This window comes from Nicotiana tabacum, chromosome 22 (assembly GCF_000715075.1).
Source record: "Nicotiana tabacum cultivar K326 chromosome 22, ASM71507v2, whole genome shotgun sequence".
Lineage (NCBI taxonomy): Eukaryota > Viridiplantae > Streptophyta > Magnoliopsida > Solanales > Solanaceae > Nicotiana > Nicotiana tabacum.
In genome coordinates, this window is record NC_134101.1 from 21662193 (window position 1) to 21681658 (window position 19466).

Consider the following 19466-nt stretch of genomic DNA (forward strand, 5'->3'; position numbering starts at 1 on the left):
AGTTTCACTCAAATCCGACTTCGAATCGATATTCAAATCCCAAAAATTCATTTTATGAAGTTTCTATAATTTTTTTCCAAATTTCTACCTCAAAGTACTAATCAGATGATGAAATCATTGATATATTCATGTATATTAACCAAATTCGAGTTAGAATCACTTACCCAAATGAATTTCTTGAAAAATCCACGAAAAATCGCCACAAACCGAGCTCACTAGGTCCAAAATGTGAAATAATGCCCTAAACCCTGTTTATATAGTGCACCCTCTGAACTCCCACTATGCGGTCCGCGAAATTCCAAGCGCGGTCGCGCCTCCCAGGTCCTGCGGTCGTGAAAAAATGGTGCGGCCACACCTTTTGGTGGCTGCACTGCCAAACTTTAGTATTTTGGCCATAACTTTCTCTACAGATGTCCAAATTGTGACTTCTTTACTTTCTGGAAACTAGACACGAAGGGATACAACTTTCGTTTTTGAATCATCTCAAAATTCCTTGTAGATCAAAAGATATAGGCTTCCGAAGTCAGACTAACGGATTTGCAGAACTTTTCCCCGGAGTGCGGTCGTGGAAGAATTATACGATCCGCAAAATTCAAAGCACCAGAACCATACCCGAGTTCCGGAAATGCCCGGACTAGCTCAAAACTCACCCCGAAACACACTCGAGGCCTCCGGAACCTCAACCAAAGGTACCATCAAGTCCTAAAATACCATACAAACTCAATCGAGCTCTCAAATCACATCAAACAATAACAAAAATATGAATCACACACCAATTTAAGTTTAATAGACTTGAAACCTCAAACTTCCACAATCGATGCCGAAACTTATCAAACCTCGTCCGAATAACCTCAAATTTTGTACAAACGTCACAAATGACACTACGAATCTAATCCAACTCCTGAAATTCCATTCCGACTCCGATGTCAAATTTTCCACTGCCGACCGAAAATCACCAAATTTTCAATTTCGCCAATTCAAGCCTAATTCTACCACGGACCTCCAAATTACATTTCGGACACGCTCCTAAGTCCAAAATTACCTAACAGGGCTATCCGAACCATAAAAATCCCAATCCGAGATCGTTTACTCATAAGTCAATATCCGGTTGACTTTTCCAACTTAACCTTCTAAATAAGAGATTGAGTGTCTCATTTCACTCCGAAACTACTCCGAACCTAAAACTACCTACCCGATACAACACAACACCGCTGAACAACACATAAAGAAGCAAAAATGGGGGAAACAAGCTATAACTCTCGGAACGACCGGCCGAGTCGTTACATTTAAATAATCAATTGCCTTTTGGAGTTCTGTAGGAGTTCCAATAAGGTTTACACCATCAACATATACAGCAAGTACAACAAACTCCGATGTTGTTTTCTTTATAAAAATACATGGACAAATGACATCATTTATATAATCTTTCTTTAATAAATACTCATTAAGGCGGTTATACCACATTCTTCCTGATTGCTTTAGACCATACGAAGATCTTTACAATTTGATTGAAAATATATTCCGAGACTTTGAGTTATGTGTCAGGCATTTTAAATCCATCGAGAATTTTCATGTATATTTCGTTTTCATGTGTGCCATAAAGGTATGTTGTAACCACATCCATTAAATGCATGTCGACTCTTGTTTAAGTACTTCCCATTATAAAACAAAAAGGATATGATAGAGATAACTATTGAATCATGATGATTTTACATGCTGAATTTATTGTTTTCATCCACAAATTGTAACATTGGTTTAAATAGCGTATTGTTGAAAACTTTATGAAATGCATGATATTTTATCTATACTTGTCCCAAATAAATACTATGGTTTATGTTATTACTCACTCAGTCGGTGTTGCTGACTGTGTTTCTTATTTTCTTTTTCTCCCCCACAGATAATCTAGGTCAGGCTGACACTTCGACTCAAGAAGTGTGACAGACAGAGCGAACGATGGATCCGGTAAGCCCCGCACTTGCTTCGCGTGGGCTATCATTTTGTTAGACTACTTTAGTATGTTATTTGTTAAACTTCTAGAGTTTTGCTACTTAAGTCAGTCTTGGGATTGTATTTTGGCTTGTGTTAGTGGTAGCGTAGCTTAAATTTATACGGTTGTTGTGAGAGCTTGTGGCTTGAGATTGTCGATATTTCCTAAACTTAGCATGTTAGAATTACTAGTGTTATGATGCATTGATTATCTCAAGTAAGTTGGCGCAACAGTGATTTGCCATAGTAGCCACGCAAATAAGAATAAACAATTGTCATTAGAGAAAGCAAAAGTATCTAAGTCACAGTGACTATATCAAGAGTAACATATGAGCACATTATAGACAATCTTTAGCATCTATACAAAAATACAAAGCAACATTGCCACCAATCGAAGGGAGATTTTGCATGCTGTAACGCCAGTCTGCTAATGCTGCAAATACTGCGAAGATTTTTGAATCAAAATTTACCCCAAAAAGAAAGGACAAGGGGTTTTTACAATAGACGAGTATACTTTTGGCAATTCACTGAAATGAGCATAAAGGCTATTGCCTTATTTCACTGGAGACAAGCCAATTTTGTCTCTGGAATGATAACAAGCAAACTTTTGGCAAATTGCCTTGTTTATAGCTGGAGACAAGCCAATATTATGATGTAATTTACTTATAGCCCGTTCATCCAGATGGGGATCAAGTCTAAAAAGAGGAGGGTATACTTATAGGTCCACGAAACTTGCTTTCATTACGAAGGAAAAGGAGGAAAGTCCACATGACATAAGGTGACAAAGAAAACAACCTAAGAGATGACGCCAGGAACGAGTAATTTAGAGTCTTAGGGTTGTGTGGGGGCAACAGAGTGAATTAGTGCAAGACAAGAGACAAAATTTTCAACTTTGAACCTGGGATAAGCAGAAAAATCTCAACAAACGATGTGCATCATGTAGGTCCATCGATCATTGCTAGGCAAACTATGTATCATTGCTAGGCAAACTATGCAAGTTAATATCTAATGGGATAAAATTACATGTCATAGAAACTACTGAATCAAAATCTTCATGTTGTCAACGGCTCCTAGAACAAAATGATGTTATTTTCTAGTAATTGAATGCAGAAGATTTAAGCAAGATTTAAGCATTATATTTGGAACATCAAACATGTGTTCGAAGAAAGAAGAGATGGTTGGCATCTTCCCCAATAGGGACGGGAACAGCCTTCGGGCTTTACGTGTTGCCACACACATCCGGTTAAGGCTACCCACTTCGGTGGATCTTACCCCAACTTTATCAACCAAAAAACATTTTTTTGAAACATAGCGAACTATCTCAATGATTGTTCTTGCTCATCCCTAGTAAAATCCACTAATCATATCCTAGTCAATTTCCCAACCCCTTTAAAACCATCTCAAGTAATGCTGCTCTACTCTTTTTTTTTTTTTTGATAACCATGGTGTCCGGGCCAGCTTGCGCGCACCTCGACTAATTCCACGGGATACCTGCCACCTCCCACCAGCAACAGGTACCAGGTAACTCTATCCACCAAGGCTCGGATAGATAGAAGAAATCACCTAGTATTTGTCTCCGCTGGGATTTGAACCTGAGACTTCATGGTTCTCGCCCACTTCATTGACCACTAGGCCACACCCTTGAGTGCAATGCTGCTCTACTCTTAAGAATCCAATGCCAACAGAACTTGACTTTTATTTGATACAATATGTCAGCAGTTATTTTACTTGGCAGTTCCTCATATCAACTCTAGTTTCATCTAAACCTTGATTACTGGTCAAGGACGACCTTCGATGTAGTTCAAACCTTATTAATCATCAGGAAGTCACTAATTTCCTTAATAGATATTTGCCTGATTGCCACCTAAATATAATCACTAATAGATAGTTAAAGTTAGTATCATTTTCCTTGTAAGTTTATTGAGGAACCATTCTCTAAGTTTCTGTAGGACCAAATTGTAATTTTGAAGGTCTTTATAAAAAGACCAGGTTCCTTTGTTGAGACAATTTGAGGAAGGCGGGGAAGGAATTGTGTGAGACATGCATAAGGCCAAATATGAGTTGAACCCTTGAACTTTAGTAACATGAAAGATCTAGCAAAGTATAGCAAAGTAAGGCTCTTCGGGTATCTTCAAATTAGAAGTTGCCGTAGTGACAAACATCTTTCAAGTATGATTCTGATATAAGCATAAGAAAACATTCTGACATACCCTTTTAGGATAACTGATTCTTTTTCCCAAATCATAAAGCAACCACCATAACACAGCCTACATCTTTCCTTTTTTTCTTCTGATAAAACATAACACCGCCCATGTCACAAAGTAAAGCGGTCTCAAGCTAGGATAAAGGAGAAACAATGCTAAGTTGACAGTAAACATAAAAAAATCTAATTATAATGAATCATGACAAATCCTCCGAGGATCATATAGTCAACCCAACTATTTTCGGATTCATATGTTGTTTATCCATTGATTTATACTGAAATAGGCATAACAGAACATAAGACACCTTTTTAAAGGTGCTGATTTTTTTCTCCAAATCATACAACAAACACCATATTTATTATGCAATCATCTGTTTTCAGCAAGCCTAAGTACAAAACTTTAAAAGAAAACTAGTGAACTGAATCAATTACCACTTCGAAAACTAAGCTTCTCGGGAAGGAATCATTCCAGCCTTTCTTGCATAAGCAAAAATGCCACCAGCTTCAATGACAGGACCAGCATCACCAATTGGCTTCAATTTATACTCTTTTCCAGTCGTATGATTAATCAACCTACTCTCTCCTAGCTCAACAGTCACCACATCACCCGTCTTACACTCCTCACAAATCCTCACTTCCGATTCAAGCGGATAAACTTCGCCTGTCGCAACCGAGTTCCTGAAGAAAATCCTAGCGTACGACTCCGCCACCACCGCCGCCACGCCCGCGGCTCCTAAAGCAACCGGTGCGTGCTCACGCGACGACCCGCACCCGAAGTTGTCTCCGCCTATGATGATGGAGTACTTGGATGTGAATTCATCCGGGTCGATGAAACGGGTTTGGTAGGATGAAGGGAGTCCGCACAGCGCGTAGGACCCGAGTTTTTTGTACTCGTCTGGGTTTGACGGGACTAGGGTTAGGTATTCTGCGGGGATGATTTGGTCAGTGTCGATATTGTCCCCGACGACGTAGCAGAGGCCGTGGAATGTGGTGGCGGTCGTGGTGGTGGTTTCCGGTGTGGCGGAGGCGGCGGAACAACGGAGAGGTGCGACGGTGGGGTTTTCCGGAGTTGGGCCAAAATGAGAAATTAAGGGATTGAAAGGGTTATTGGAAGAAATCGAAGGGAGTTTGACGGAGGCGGTAATAGAGGAGGCGCGTGGTTGGCACGGAGACAGTTTGAAGGTGGTGATGGAACTGGAAAGAGTTGATGAAGCCGCCATTGCTGAAAGCTTCGGAGATTGCTAATTTTTCCTGAGAGAGTGGTGTGCGCGCGCTATAGGGTGGAAGTACTTACTAGTAGTATTAGATATTGGGCCTTATTATTATGGATGAAAAAAAGTAGGCGAGCCGCCAGTTTAATGGACCAGTGCCGCCATTTAGAGTCCACCTAACCGGCTAACCCTACTCTTTCTAACCAGTGTAGTTTGGTACGCTCACTAAATAGATTATAATTGCTGGACTAATTTATTCTACCTGAAAGGTGAAATAATATAATTTCAAATTTAATGAGATAAAATGAGATATTTTGTATTAAGATTGAGATTAAATTTATACCATATTTAGTTAATGGCATAAATTTATAAATTTATACCGGCAATCAAATATGATATAAATTTATAGCATATTTGGCCAAGCTTCTTAAGAGGCCAAAAATACATTTTTTTCTCAAAAATACCTTTTTTCCCTAACTTTGGGGAAAAAAGTGCTTTTGGAAAGAAGCAAAAACAGTTTCTGAGAAGCAGAAAAAAGTAGTTTCTTCCCAAAAGCAGAAGCAATTTTGACTTTTCTTCTTACCAAAAATATCCTTAACAAAATATATTATATACCAAAATAACAGTTAAACCTAATACTTAGGATATTAATGTATAAATATTTCTTATTATTTTTAGGATAACTTTCTAATATATAGTGACTTTAATGGTGAATACTTTTATATTTGTTGAATAATTTTTAATATATTTAACTTATATTAAAAGAATTAAGTACTTTTAAATTTTATTTTCATATTTAACTTAAATAAAATAAAAAGATTTAATTATTGCATGTAATAACAAATTTTTAAGATTATTTATTTACTTATAATATTAACTATTAAGTAAATTTATCCATGTCCTTATTCGTAATTTGATACTTAAAAGCACTTTCTGAAAAGTTTGGTCAAACACAAATTATTGCTCAAAAGTGATTTTCAGAGTGATTAGCCAGACACAAAGTGTTTCTCTCCAAAAGTACTTTTTTTAAAAGCACTTTTGAAAAAAGCACTTCTCAAAATACGTTGATTTCTTTAGCTTGGCCAAACAGGCTATTAATCCCACACTTTATTTCACCTTATTTCGCGTAAAAAAACGACCCCTAAATGAATTATTTCATTTTCTCCTCTCTTTTTTGAGTATGTGTTAAGTAGTAGGACATAAGGGTATTTTATAACAAAAACTCATGTTTCAATAAACCAATATATGTAGCCAAATATTTCAAAGTCTTGTTTGAATAGCGTTGTTGGGTACATTTTTCCAAAACCAAATAAACAGCCTAGCAATGGTAGCATAACCAAACACCAGTGTAGACATTGGGAGGCACTTAAATGCTTTTGGTTCATCGGCTGGCAATTGTATTGGAGTTGTATATGCAGTATTAACCTAAATAACTGTTCACCCAACTTGAGCCGAGGGTTACCGGAAACAGCTTTCTACTCCCTCGGGGTAGGGGTAAGGTATGCGTACAATCTACCCTCCCCAGACCCCGTTTGTGGGATTTTACTAGATTGTTGTTGTTGTAACCGTTCACCCAACTTTTTAAACTAAAAATAGCCAAGGAATGTATAATATATGAATGATCCCATGTGTTTTATGTATAATCAATATATAACTATGTATACCGGCTAAAAGAGTAAACAGAATCCGACAGACTATTTGAGTAAAGAGCCCTTTATTGCGCAGGAACAAACATGTAATATGCCAGGTCCACGTCAACTTTTCATTCAATTGCTTAAGCTACTAAAATTTTGAAATTGTTGAATTTTAGTGATTACAAAATCCATTTTTGTTTTTCATGTAGGTGAGGATTATAAATACTTTATTACTGGTAAAGTTGGTTAATTTCTACAAAAGAATAATAGATTTCTCTTTTCTCGGCGCTTCATTTGAAGCAAAGACATCAGGCATTGAACCTTCTTCAATAGTTCATAACATACTGAATTCAATACAGCGACAAATCATGCAGTTCTAAGACAAGAAAAGCCACTGCTATGATCTGAATTTTTAAGGTAGATACTGTACAAGTTAGAATGTTTACTCGATATTTGCAACTAAGATTTAAAAGCTGGTCAACCCAAAAGAAAATAAAAGTGACAAAGAACGATATATAGAATGTTAACAGAAACAAAAAAGAAATAAGAAGGCTCAAACATAAGTTAAGATTAAAGATGATACAATGACAACATAAGCTATAAAGAAAAACATTGCTATCTGAAGAAAGAATCTGGGATTGTCCCTCATGTTTGGAGATGTTACTGCCCTGCAACAGAGAAACAAAACAACTGATCAATTTTCTCCAAAGCTAGAGTTTTACTGACAGGAAGGCTGTCTAATAGTTCAACTAGTTCCAATTGCTGGTGCTGCTAGGAGATTTACCTAGCAATGTGTTGAGAAAGCCTATGAAAAGGCATGCTTTGGATGAAGATAACACCTGGCCCCGTTAGAACAGCCGTTACCAGGTTATAATTCTGTAATTGCATAAACATGGTTAGAGACAACATGCCTCGGAAACCAAATCATAGAGATGACAAAGAACTAAAGTTGATTACTTGCATAAAAGAAGAACTCAAAGCCAGCGGAATCATAGATATTATGCTATTAGCAGCAATATAGAAACTACATACATTGGTTATTGAATGCAATTTGGATCTCAGACATTCTAATGGAAGAAAGCACCAGAAACTTGCAGTATAACTGAAGTTCCAAAAAAGATCATGACCAGTATATCTGCTTTTCAGTTTTTTCTTTAGAAAACTGTTCCCTTATGTTGGATCAGTCGCACTTTGCTCATGTGGCTACTATCATTCCACGAAATAAGTACCATGTATCACAAAAAGGGAATATCAAAGAAAAGCAAGGATGGCATATACAAGTTTCATGATAACATACATTACAAACTAACTCCACCACCAAACAAACATTTCCTGAAGCACCTCAATTTCACTCACCTCTCTTAATTTCTCAAGTTTGACTGCAAGTTTCAAATGATAATTCACATAAATACCCCTGGAACTCCTTGCATATAAGCACCAGGTAGGGAGTAGTGAGGGAGAGATCAGTCATGTGTAAGAGAAGGTTCAGGTTGAAGTATATACCAAGTAGAGTTGTTAACTTCATGCGTTGCTGTTGTTAGCTGTTAATCTTAATTTATGTCCTAAGCTACTTTTAAGTTTTTAACATGAGGAATTTTTTGCCGGGAGGGCAAACATGAGCATATCTAAATATATATATATATATATATATATATATATATATATATATATATATATATATATATATATATATATATATATATATATATATATATATATATATAATTAAGAAAATAGTGAAAAAGGCAGAAGCCAAAAGAAGCTGACAAGTCAAATACCCCAAATACCGCCCTTCTCATCTGTCCATTGTATTTGGCATGGAAATTGATAGTTCCTGATAATGCAACTATGCTTGCCACATCTGCAACAAGTACCTCTCCCACTTCAAGATTTTTCTATACAACTGAATGAGGAAAAAAATTGGGCAGGAATAAAGGGATCAGATGATAAAACTTGTGATGTTCAATACAATTAAGATTCCTTAATATCATAAAACAGAAAAAATTTAATGGGCCAAGTACTTCTTATTTGGTAACAAATATGCTAAAATTTTAACCATCCAATTCTCACGAGAAACTCTAATAGCATACCAATGAACACACAACGCTTCGTATTCACTGAGAAGGATCATCTTTCTGACCATAACCAACATCTAAGTACACTGTAGATCTTCACATTAAGAATATATTACAATAATCGGTATTCAAAACTAAAATAATGTCTGTCGGAAATCTGAAAAACAATGATAACATGACGATAGAAATGATAGAATCTCATTGCCTGTATCTAAGAGTTCTAAAGGTTCTAGGACGACCCACATTTTCTCTCTTCTGCCGGTTTAAACATACAAACATGAATCAAACACTTAAATAATAGCCATGCCTAAAAAGTAAAAGAAGTTTTTCACAGTAACTGAGATTCAGCTTCATATCAGAACCGCCTCCGACTATAAAAGCAAGCCCTTGTCCCAATATCTTATGCCTCAAAGATCCCTGGAAATATTACTAGCGCATCAAACAAAGGTTCGATCTGTCTGCTTAAACCACAAAGGCAGATAACACATAACCACAGAATAATTCTGTCATCTCACCTCTGCACTAGCAATCATGTTATGTGCCCTTTGGACAAAGGTATTACTGACTTTGACATCATTAATAGAGCATAGAAATGCATCTGGCTACAAAATATATCAATAAAAGAGATGATCCAGTTAGAAAACTTAAATAAACCACAAAGAAAATAAGGATGATTGTAAGAAGAAGCTAGAATAATATCCTTAGCACAAGGATGGAACAAGAGAGACAATGAGTTATCTTTACCTGGCATAAGATTTCACCTCCAAACATTGCTAGATCAATCTGTGCAGTGTCGGTGCATCAGATAAAAAAGAAAAAAAAAATTGATTTAGTAATGCTACAACTAAATTGGATCTATAAGGAAATAAGAATTATAAGACCCTACATTACATGGAATGATGGAATCAGATACAAGTATTAGGTAAAGGTGCAAATACAACACGCCCTTGAAGGACCATAAGATGTACCATGTCCATGTCATACCTGTTCAAGATGGGTACGTAAAGGCAAAAAAATTGTCCATCTAACATAATATAACCAACCAAACAAGGAAAGTAGCTGAGATGCGAACAAACCGGTAGGATTCTTACCAAATAAGGCGCAGCAATTCCAACAAATCCATCAGTTGTACCTGTATTCTGGAGAACCACACTTGAAATACTCTTTCCAAAAAGCCACTGCCAGACACTTGTATCATTTTCAGTGGCATAGACATTTTCCAAGTGAATGGAAGAAGACGTGTAGCACATGGACCCTGCAAAGTATTGTCACTTAAGAGTGAATAATAAAAATGATGAATTCTTTTTGTAATTTTATGATAGTTGGATTAAGTAAAATTGAAATATCTTTTAGTGTAAACAAGATACAATCCATATAACAGTGACTGTTGACTGACTATATATAATTGAGAAAATGAACCTCCCTTCTTTGACAGCAAAGACCCTCCCCCCCCCCCCCCCACACACACACACACACACAAACCTAATCTAAAACCAGAACAAACCCATGTGGAGAGGATAGAAATGCAAAAAAAAAAAAAAAGTTAGTTGCTTTTCTTTGACACACGTCAGAGCTACTGATTTTACTTCTAAGTAGTGTAAAAAAGATATTTACAGGAATCAAATAAGAACACGCTATTCCTTCAAGGATGTCAAATGAGATTCAGAAAACTGCAAGCATTGAGAACAATTCATTTATGCAACCAAATCTTAGAGTGGTTGTTTGTCAATAGAAAAGAATAATATATTGAGATGACACAACTACGAGTACTAATGGTAGTGTTGATTGAAGTCTGAGATCAGCCCAAGACTAAAGCCGAGCAACTAGATGCTGCAAGATTGGACATCTGTCTATCTCACCATGCTCCCCCTACTCATCTTTCTTACAGCTCATTACCTCAATGCTTGTTCAGCCCTTCGGCTTCTTCCGTTAAAAGAAAAGGGCAGTGTTTCCTTGGTAAATAGTGTCTTGAAGTGAAGCGAAGGCATTATCGAAGGAAAGAAATGGTGGGTCGCTCAATTGCATTAGGTAGGAGATGCAGGACTTGTCTTAACCGCAAGCGAATTCGCTATTCGATTCCATCCTAAATCCCACCAAATTAGAACAGTGATAAACCAACTAGAAGACTTAATACATAAACCTACATTATTTTTCCTTATTTTTAAGGTGGGGAGCAAAGAAATGGTGGGTCGCTCAATTGCATTAGGTAGGAGATGCAGGACTTGTCTTAACCGCAAGAGAATTCGCTATTCGGTTCCATCCTAAATCCCAACAAATTAGAACAGTGATAAACCAACTAGAAGACTTAATACATAGACCTACGTTATTTTTCCTTATTTTTAAGGTGGGGAGCAATTCGAAATTTTGGCTGTTCAACCGTCTACAGGGAAAACCAATACCTACTAGGACATTACCACTTGGATCATTCTTTTTTATCATGATTTCATGGATCCTCTTTCTTGCATATCATGTGGCAGACCGGTAAGAAAACCTCCTATTTTCATAAGGCAATGCGCTTCTATCCCCAAAAAGTGATAAGCTAGTATGCTTCAAGAACAACTTCTAGTACGTTCAACATATACTAATTCATCCTTGAGAAAATATCCAGTCAACTAGATTTTCAAGTTTGTAGATTTTGTGTAAGCCCGTCAGAACTGGCTCATTCTCCAATATCTGAATCAAACACCATGCACAACGAAGAGATGTTAATGTGTTAGGCATGCCATTAATGGTAACAACTGAAACCTCGTATAAGCAAATGTATCCTTAAATGGTTGTGATACCATGCAGGAGATCTCTTCTACAAATAACACAAATTACCATGCTTAGCAATAATCTTTTCTTGCGGCTTCAACATAATCTGAAACATAGATGAAGAAAAGGTATACAAAAATCAACAAATCAACCATATAAACTTTTCTAACAGCGAAACCAAAATAGGCAAATGAGTACCTGAACTATATGAGCTTCATTACCGAAAATTTGGAAAGGTGTCACAGCATCTTGCGGACTCTACAGAGCATAGATATAACACAAATGTCATGATACTAGTCATATACAGACAAAGAATCGCAGTCTAATGTTGAATTGTTAGGATTTCTTCAACAGAAGTCAACATTATCATATTTTTTTTGTCGTATTTTTAATTCCTAACCCAACTGTAAGCCACAAACTAAGCACATGTAACAGACTACACCTGTTTCCTAGCTTTCTATGTGAAACTAGAATACTCATGAGCTACAAGAATGACAAGAGTCCCTTTTTTTGGCAGAGTTACCCAATACCTATGCTGATGGGAGGTACTAGGTATCCGGTGTAACAGTCGGGTGTCTGCAAGCTGGTCCAGACACAATAGTTAAGGAAGTGAAAAAAAAGGAACCATAGAATACCCTTTGTAGCAGATGCACCTAAATGTTTTCTTTTATTTCTCACAACTTAAAATGCTAAACTAGCACCTGCACATCTTTGTTACCCTCCCTTTCCACTTTATTTCCCAGTAAATTCTGATCTCACAGAAATTACCATCAATAACTAGCTAGCTAAAAATGAAGTAAAGACTACGGAACATGAGGTAACAAATTATCACTTCCCAAGTAATATTCACAAACCAGTTAGAAATAGACCCTCGGAAAAGATTTAATACCTTTACTGAACGGATACTCGGTAAAGAATATACTCGTTAGTCGTTAGTAACTGAACTTGGTCAGCCAAAAAACAAACCCCAATCGCCAAAACTAATCTGATCAAGGATAATTCGAATTACACAAACACAGAATACCTGATAAACGAAAGGTTGAATAGGCGTTGAAAAGAATGGAGCCGCCATTGAGATTGAACATATAACAGAGACTTAACAAATAGGATTTTAAGACACCATTACGGAGAACAATTCCAAATTTGGGAGATTCAGATCATCCGCAACATAAATGTCCCCTCGTTTTCGCTTCTAAATTTGTTTTCCTTTGTTTTATATTCAAGAGGGTTGTAGTTCAATTTGATTTGGTACATTTCGACTTATTATTGAATCGATTAATGTACCCTTAACTTTTCATTTTGTGCGCAATTCATATCGTTGGCTTACTGCAAAACGTTGAATTTGTAAATTGAAAATAATAAAGGGTCGTTAATGGATAGTAAAGTGGGATAAAATGTGAAAATAATGTTACTTAGTTATAAAATATAGCTCAAAATAATAATATAGTACAAGGAAAAATAAGTTAAGAGATATAGAAAAAGATACGATAGATTCTTATTTCTTCTTCAATTGCGTGTATTTTTTCATCTATTACAAGACATTTATATATGCATGAAAAGTAAAGAAAAATATGTCATTAAGCATAGAAATATGTCATTGAATATGTCATTAAGCATTTGAGAAGATTACGGAGGAAGAGTAGACATCCACCATAATTTGATTTTTCTTATAACACTATCCATTGGATATCCATAGATAATGTGCCTCGTTAAAATCTTATTAGGAAAAAACCCTATGGGAAAAAAATCCTAGTGAAGGAAAAAGAGTACACATGTTAAGAAATACGTCTTTTGGTTGACTCGTTAAAAACCTTACAAGGAAAACCCAGTGGGACGAAACATTGTAAGGAAAAAAGAGTACAATGCGTATTAACTCCCCCCCGATGAGAGCATCAATTCACATCCTTGAGCCTTCGCATCCCAATCTTGTACACTAGTTTCTTGAAGGTTGATGTCGGTAGAGATTTAGTAAACAAATCGGTCATATTATCACTTGAACGGATCTGTTGCACATTGATATCACCATTCTTTTGAAGATCATATGTGAAAAATAACTTTGGTGAAATGTGCTTTGTCCTATCCCCTTTTATGAATCCTCCCTTCAATTGGGCTATGCATACTGCATTGTCTTCATACAAAATTGTGGGTAGTTTGTCACACTTCAACCCACATTTATCTCGAATAAGGTGTATTATAGACCTCAACCATACACATTCTCGACTTGCTTCATGAATAGAAATTATCTCAGCATGATTAGATGAAGTAGCCACGATTAATTGCTTAGTCAATCGCCAAGATATGGCAGTGCCTCCATATATAAACACATAGCATGTTTGAGATCGAGCCTTGTGTGGGTCAGATAAATACCCAACATCGGCATAACCAACAAGATTGGGACTGCAATCATTGCCATAAAATAATCCTATATCGGTAGTTCCTTTTAGATACTGCAATATGTGTTTGATTCTATTCCAATGTCTCCTTGTAGGAGCAGAGCTATATCTTGTTAATACATTAACTGAAAAAGTTATGTCAACCTTATAATGTTAGAAAGATACATTAGCGCACCAATTGCACTAAGATATGGTACTTCAGGACCAAGAAGCTCTTCATTATTTTCATGAGGTCAGAATGGATATTTATTTATATCGAGTGATCTCACAACCATCGGGGTACTCAATGGATGTGCTTTATCCATATAGAATCACTTTAAAATCTTTTTAGTGTATGCTAATTGATGGACAAAAAATCCGTCTTTCATATACTCAATTCGTAGACCAAGACAAAATTTTGTCTTTCCAAGATCTTTCATTTCAAATTCTTTCTTTAAATAGTCTACTACTTTAGGAAGCTCCCTAGGAGTTTCAATGATATTTAAATCATCAACATACACGGCGATTATAATAAATTTAGATCCAGATCTTTTAATAAAGACACAAAGACAAATTGAATCATTCTTGTACCTTCTTTCAACAGGTACTCACTCAGGCGATTATACCACATGCGCCTGATTGTTTCAATTCGTATAAAAAAATTTGAAGCTTTATTTAATAAATTTCTTGGAAACCTTAATATGCTTCAGAACAATTTAAATCCTTCAATGATTTTCATTATACGCATATCACGTTTTTCTTGTATTGCCAGATTAAAACCCAAAATGACGACATCCACCACAGGAGAACATGTCTCTATATAATCAATGCCAGGATATTTATAAATGTTCTTGTGATACAAGTCGCCTTTATGTCTATCGACTTGACCTTTTTTTTCTGTACAAGGACACATTTATACCTGCACTAGCTTTATACTTTCAGGTGTTAGGACTATCCGTCCAACTTCATATTTTTCAGGTGAAATCAATTTTTATTGCGTATTTTTCATTTGGCCAATCATTTATCTGTCCAAATTTCATGACAGATTTGAGCTCAAGATCCTCGTCAATATTAATAATATTGAGCACTACATTATATTAACAATATCGTCGACGATCATTTTATATCGGTTCTACTATTACCCAATAAAGACATAACTTATTGAGATCTCTTTATCTTATTATTTTCAGGTACTTGCGCCTCTCCCATGAGGTCTTATGAAGTGTTATGTCGTGGTGCTCTTCTAGAGCACTTACCTCCTTGTTATGACCATCTTGAACATTTGCTCTTCTCCTTCTTCAAGGAGTTTTATCTTTGGAATCGATTAGTCTATTATGCTTCATGCATGCCATAGACTCTATTCATTATGAACTTTATTTTATTTGAAGCATTAACAGCTTAATATGACATTTAGCTTTGGGTCAGCAAATACGTCTGGCAATATTTTGCAAATGAATTATCACTTGAACTTCAAGTTCACATTTTCTCGTACGAGGATCTAGATATACTCATAATAATTCATTACATGCAATACTTTTTCAGCTTTTTATTTTCTCCCCCTAGTGTTGGGATCACCAACACATATCCCTAGCCGTATTTGGGGATCCATCTTTGTGCATTGTGGTGGAACAATTAAATCATACAGCACATTCATATTTCTAGATGGAAATTATTTGGTTCCTGACCCTAAACCGATTGTGATAGGGAGAACTTATCATAACTTGGCTAGATGCGTACAAGTGTTGTTGTATATTAAATAATACATCACATACCAAATTTTATTTTGGCAGTTTTGTTCTCATAACTAATAGTTTAGATATAATTAGAGGCACACAATTTCTGCTAAACCAACTTGGATTTAAACTAGTATTATCAAGATAAATCATCATAATTTATATTCTGGAACTGTGTTCTAATAATTTGAGCACTCAATCTTGCAAAAGCCAAACTGCAAGTTGATAACAAATGCACATGTGGCCATAGAATAGACACATCTATTAAAATCATATAATAGTAAACTGTCCACATGGAAGGTGACTGGACCCATATATTTATCACCTTTTATTCGTTCTAGAAATCAAGGGATTCAATCTCAACCTTAACTGGTATATTATGAGAATAAGTACCACAAGAGAATTCTTGAAGAATTTTATATTTCTTCACTATATGCCAATGTAATTCTCAATTAATTTTTCACATCATAATTGAATCGAGATGGTCAACCGGTCATGCCAACTAATATTTATTTCAGTAAACCTCTAGTTTACTTGTGACATATAATTCCATCATCATACTTATATTTGTGTAGTACAAATAGAAAGAAAATCGGGTAATCTTTCATATTTACCCGTTATGATTATAGAAATATGAAGATGTTCAATATTCCTTTCATTTATAGTCTCAATATGCCAACCACTTTGACTTATACATTTGAAACTCAAAAAATTTCTTTTGAGACTTTACAATATCAATATCGTGAATAATTTTATTCATCCGGGCAGTAACAAATTAATTTTTCCGGATCTCTTAACAACTTTTGTACTACAAGATTTTTTGTCACACCACTCATATGGTAAATGTCTCATTCACGGAGAAAATTATATCATAATAAATTATCATGGTCAAAATCATCATAAGCAAAATTATTTTTTGCTTTAATTTTGCCTTTAATAACCTTTTATAAGGCACAACAAAATATTTTTTTGGCGTATCACATGTACGCGACCAATGACATATTCATGTAACCACACAATAATATTTATTCTTTTTATTTCACTCAAACCTCCCTTAGAGGTGAGTTGTGTGGTATTTATCTAATAATACATTGCATGTCTTTATTCATTACTTTTATTATATATTGCCACATTCACCTTTAGGAATGAGTCTGCATTCTCAATGCTTATCACAAGTCACATTCTTTTCAAGAAATGGATCACAATCAGCGGCGTGCTTTATTATTTTTCATATCAATTTGATGGTAAATATTGCTTTCACATTTTGAAGGACTATTTTGAGAACCCTTATTGTTCTCCTTTTATAATCATCGTGATGATTATTATTATTTTGATCTTTGGAACGCCCACGTTCATTATTCAACCACTTGTCTTCATTTAAACTTATTATGCGTCGTTACCACATTCACTTCAAGAATGGAGCAAATCAAGTGGGGCAATATTCATGCCTTTTCATGAAAAATATATTATTTTTCTTTAGTCACCATTATATCATCAATATGGTATAGTGGGACTCAAACCCAATATCTTACCAATATAAAGGCATGTTAGGCCATAATGAATTGAGATTCAAACCCAACTCTTATCATCATGGAGTATCAGGACTTGATCCTGATGTCTTACCCTCATGGTGCATTGCAACTTGAACTCATTGAAATTGATATCATTAATAGCAAAGGACAAAAATAATTTCAAATACGAAGAAAATGCTTACCTCTTGAGTTAAACTCTTCATAATGTCATTTGGATATAATTCTCAACAATAGACTTTCGTTTACTCAAATAAGCTAAGTAATTAGTGTCAAACAGATATATGAAAATATAAAATAATATTGAAAATTCACATGTGGTCTTTGCTGCAATAAGCTTACTTCAAGATGAAAGTGATATGACCAAAACATTAAAAAAAAAAAGGATGTATCAAATAGAATAATATAGTACTACTAGTTACCATGCACTTTTGTGAAAACTAAGTATTATGCTCTCTAGAAAAACAAAGAGATATAGCAGAACCTTTAGGTTAATCAGGGAATCAAAAAAAAAAATCAGGGGACAAATCTCTGTCTACTATCTACTACTATATGCTTTCCATATAGAAATAATTCTAAGAACTATCATCAATGAAAAGCTTGTTGTAGTACATACTTCTAGTACTAATATTTTATCTTATTAAAATAAAATAGTTACGAGTATCATTATTATTATATTATATTTGACAGTAAACTAATCTATAATCATTATACTAGGCATACTAAAATCGTATTATAAGGTAAAACCATAAGCATACATAATAAATTATAATTTTAATTTTGTAGATTATTTAGTATACCGCATGTCACCTATTATTTAGTTCATGAAAATTTAAAAAGGTGACATCCCTAGCAGCCACATAAATATTAATTTTCTAATAATCGAACCATTGCTTATTCCAAATATTGGTATAAACTTATATCTCCAATATCAGGATGAATTTCTAATGTGTTTACTATAATCTCACTGAACTATTCTTTACTGATTGTGAGTTGTCTATTTATTGCAAAATATAGATCAAAGTAATAATATAGAATAAGAAAAAAATAAGCTAAGAGATATAGAGAGAAAGAGATGAGAGATTCTTATTTCTTCTTCAATTGTGTGTATTTTTCTATCCATTACAAGGCCTTTATATAGGCATGAAAAGTGAAGAAAAATATGTCATTGAATATGTCATTAAGCATTTGAGAAGATCATGGTGTAAGAGTAGACATCCACCATAATTTGATTTTTCTTATAACATGACTGAATTTTTAATTTTGATATAAGAAATTTTGCGGTTGTTTATACCACAATCGTGATATTATTCGTATGCCACATTTGCTCTTTTTAAAACTCTTCTCTCAAAGTTTGCTAAGATAATTAAGTGTCACGACCCAAAATCTCACCCGTCGTGATGGTGCCTATCTCGATAGTAGGCAAGCCGACAACATCAATAACCCACGATTTTCATTAAGTTTGAAAACATAATGTTTAATACAATACCAAAAAAAATATAGCAAATTCCGATACAAACACTCTCAAAACCGGGTGTCACTGAGTACATGAACATCTATACATTAGTCTGAAAAACACAGTGTATAATAGTCTAAGACCAAATACAGTAAACAAGGAGATAGGGAAGGAGAGACAAGGTCTGCGAAACACGACAGCTACCTCTGAATCTCCAGAAAATCAATTGTGTGAAATAATCAACACCACTATGTCCGGGAGCACCTGGATCTGCACACGAAGTGCATGGTGTAGTATGCATACAACCAACTCAGTAAGTAACAATAACAAATAAGAAACTGAAAGTAGTGACGAGCTTCTCAGCTAAGTCCAAATACAGTACTTTCCAACATAAAAGGGTAGGCATGCTCTCTAAGTTCAACATTTAAGATTTCACTGAAATTTCATATCAAGTTTGACTGAAACAGAAAATAATGTTTTTTCGAAATTTCAAAAATAGTGATATATGACAGC

General features: G+C 35.1%; 1 protein-coding gene and 2 non-coding genes across 3 annotated transcripts; 1 reads left to right on the forward strand and 2 right to left on the reverse strand.

The window, feature by feature from the left end:
• The first annotated feature begins 3141 nt into the window (after positions 1-3141).
• LOC142176908 (U6atac minor spliceosomal RNA) lies at positions 3142-3269 on the forward strand. The gene has a single exon (XR_012705712.1). It is a non-coding gene; the product is annotated as a U6atac minor spliceosomal RNA (small nuclear RNA).
• A 1196-nt stretch (positions 3270-4465) lies between these two features.
• LOC107766175 (3-isopropylmalate dehydratase small subunit 1-like) lies at positions 4466-5432 on the reverse strand. The gene has a single exon (XM_016584920.2). It carries the CDS (start codon positions 5407-5409, stop codon positions 4633-4635), a length of 777 nt encoding a protein of 258 aa, XP_016440406.1. The 5' UTR covers positions 5410-5432; the 3' UTR covers positions 4466-4632.
• Positions 5433-7527: 2095 nt separating this feature from the next.
• On the reverse strand, positions 7528-13206 carry LOC107773655 (uncharacterized). Its single transcript, XR_012704939.1, has 10 exons — positions 12888-13206; positions 12062-12121; positions 11930-11969; positions 10201-10364; positions 9854-9892; positions 9625-9711; positions 9448-9526; positions 8813-8937; positions 7819-7910; positions 7528-7702 (listed from the first exon to the last, which is right to left on the reverse strand). It is a non-coding gene; the product is annotated as an uncharacterized LOC107773655 (transcript).
• Positions 13207-19466: the final 6260 nt, after the last annotated feature.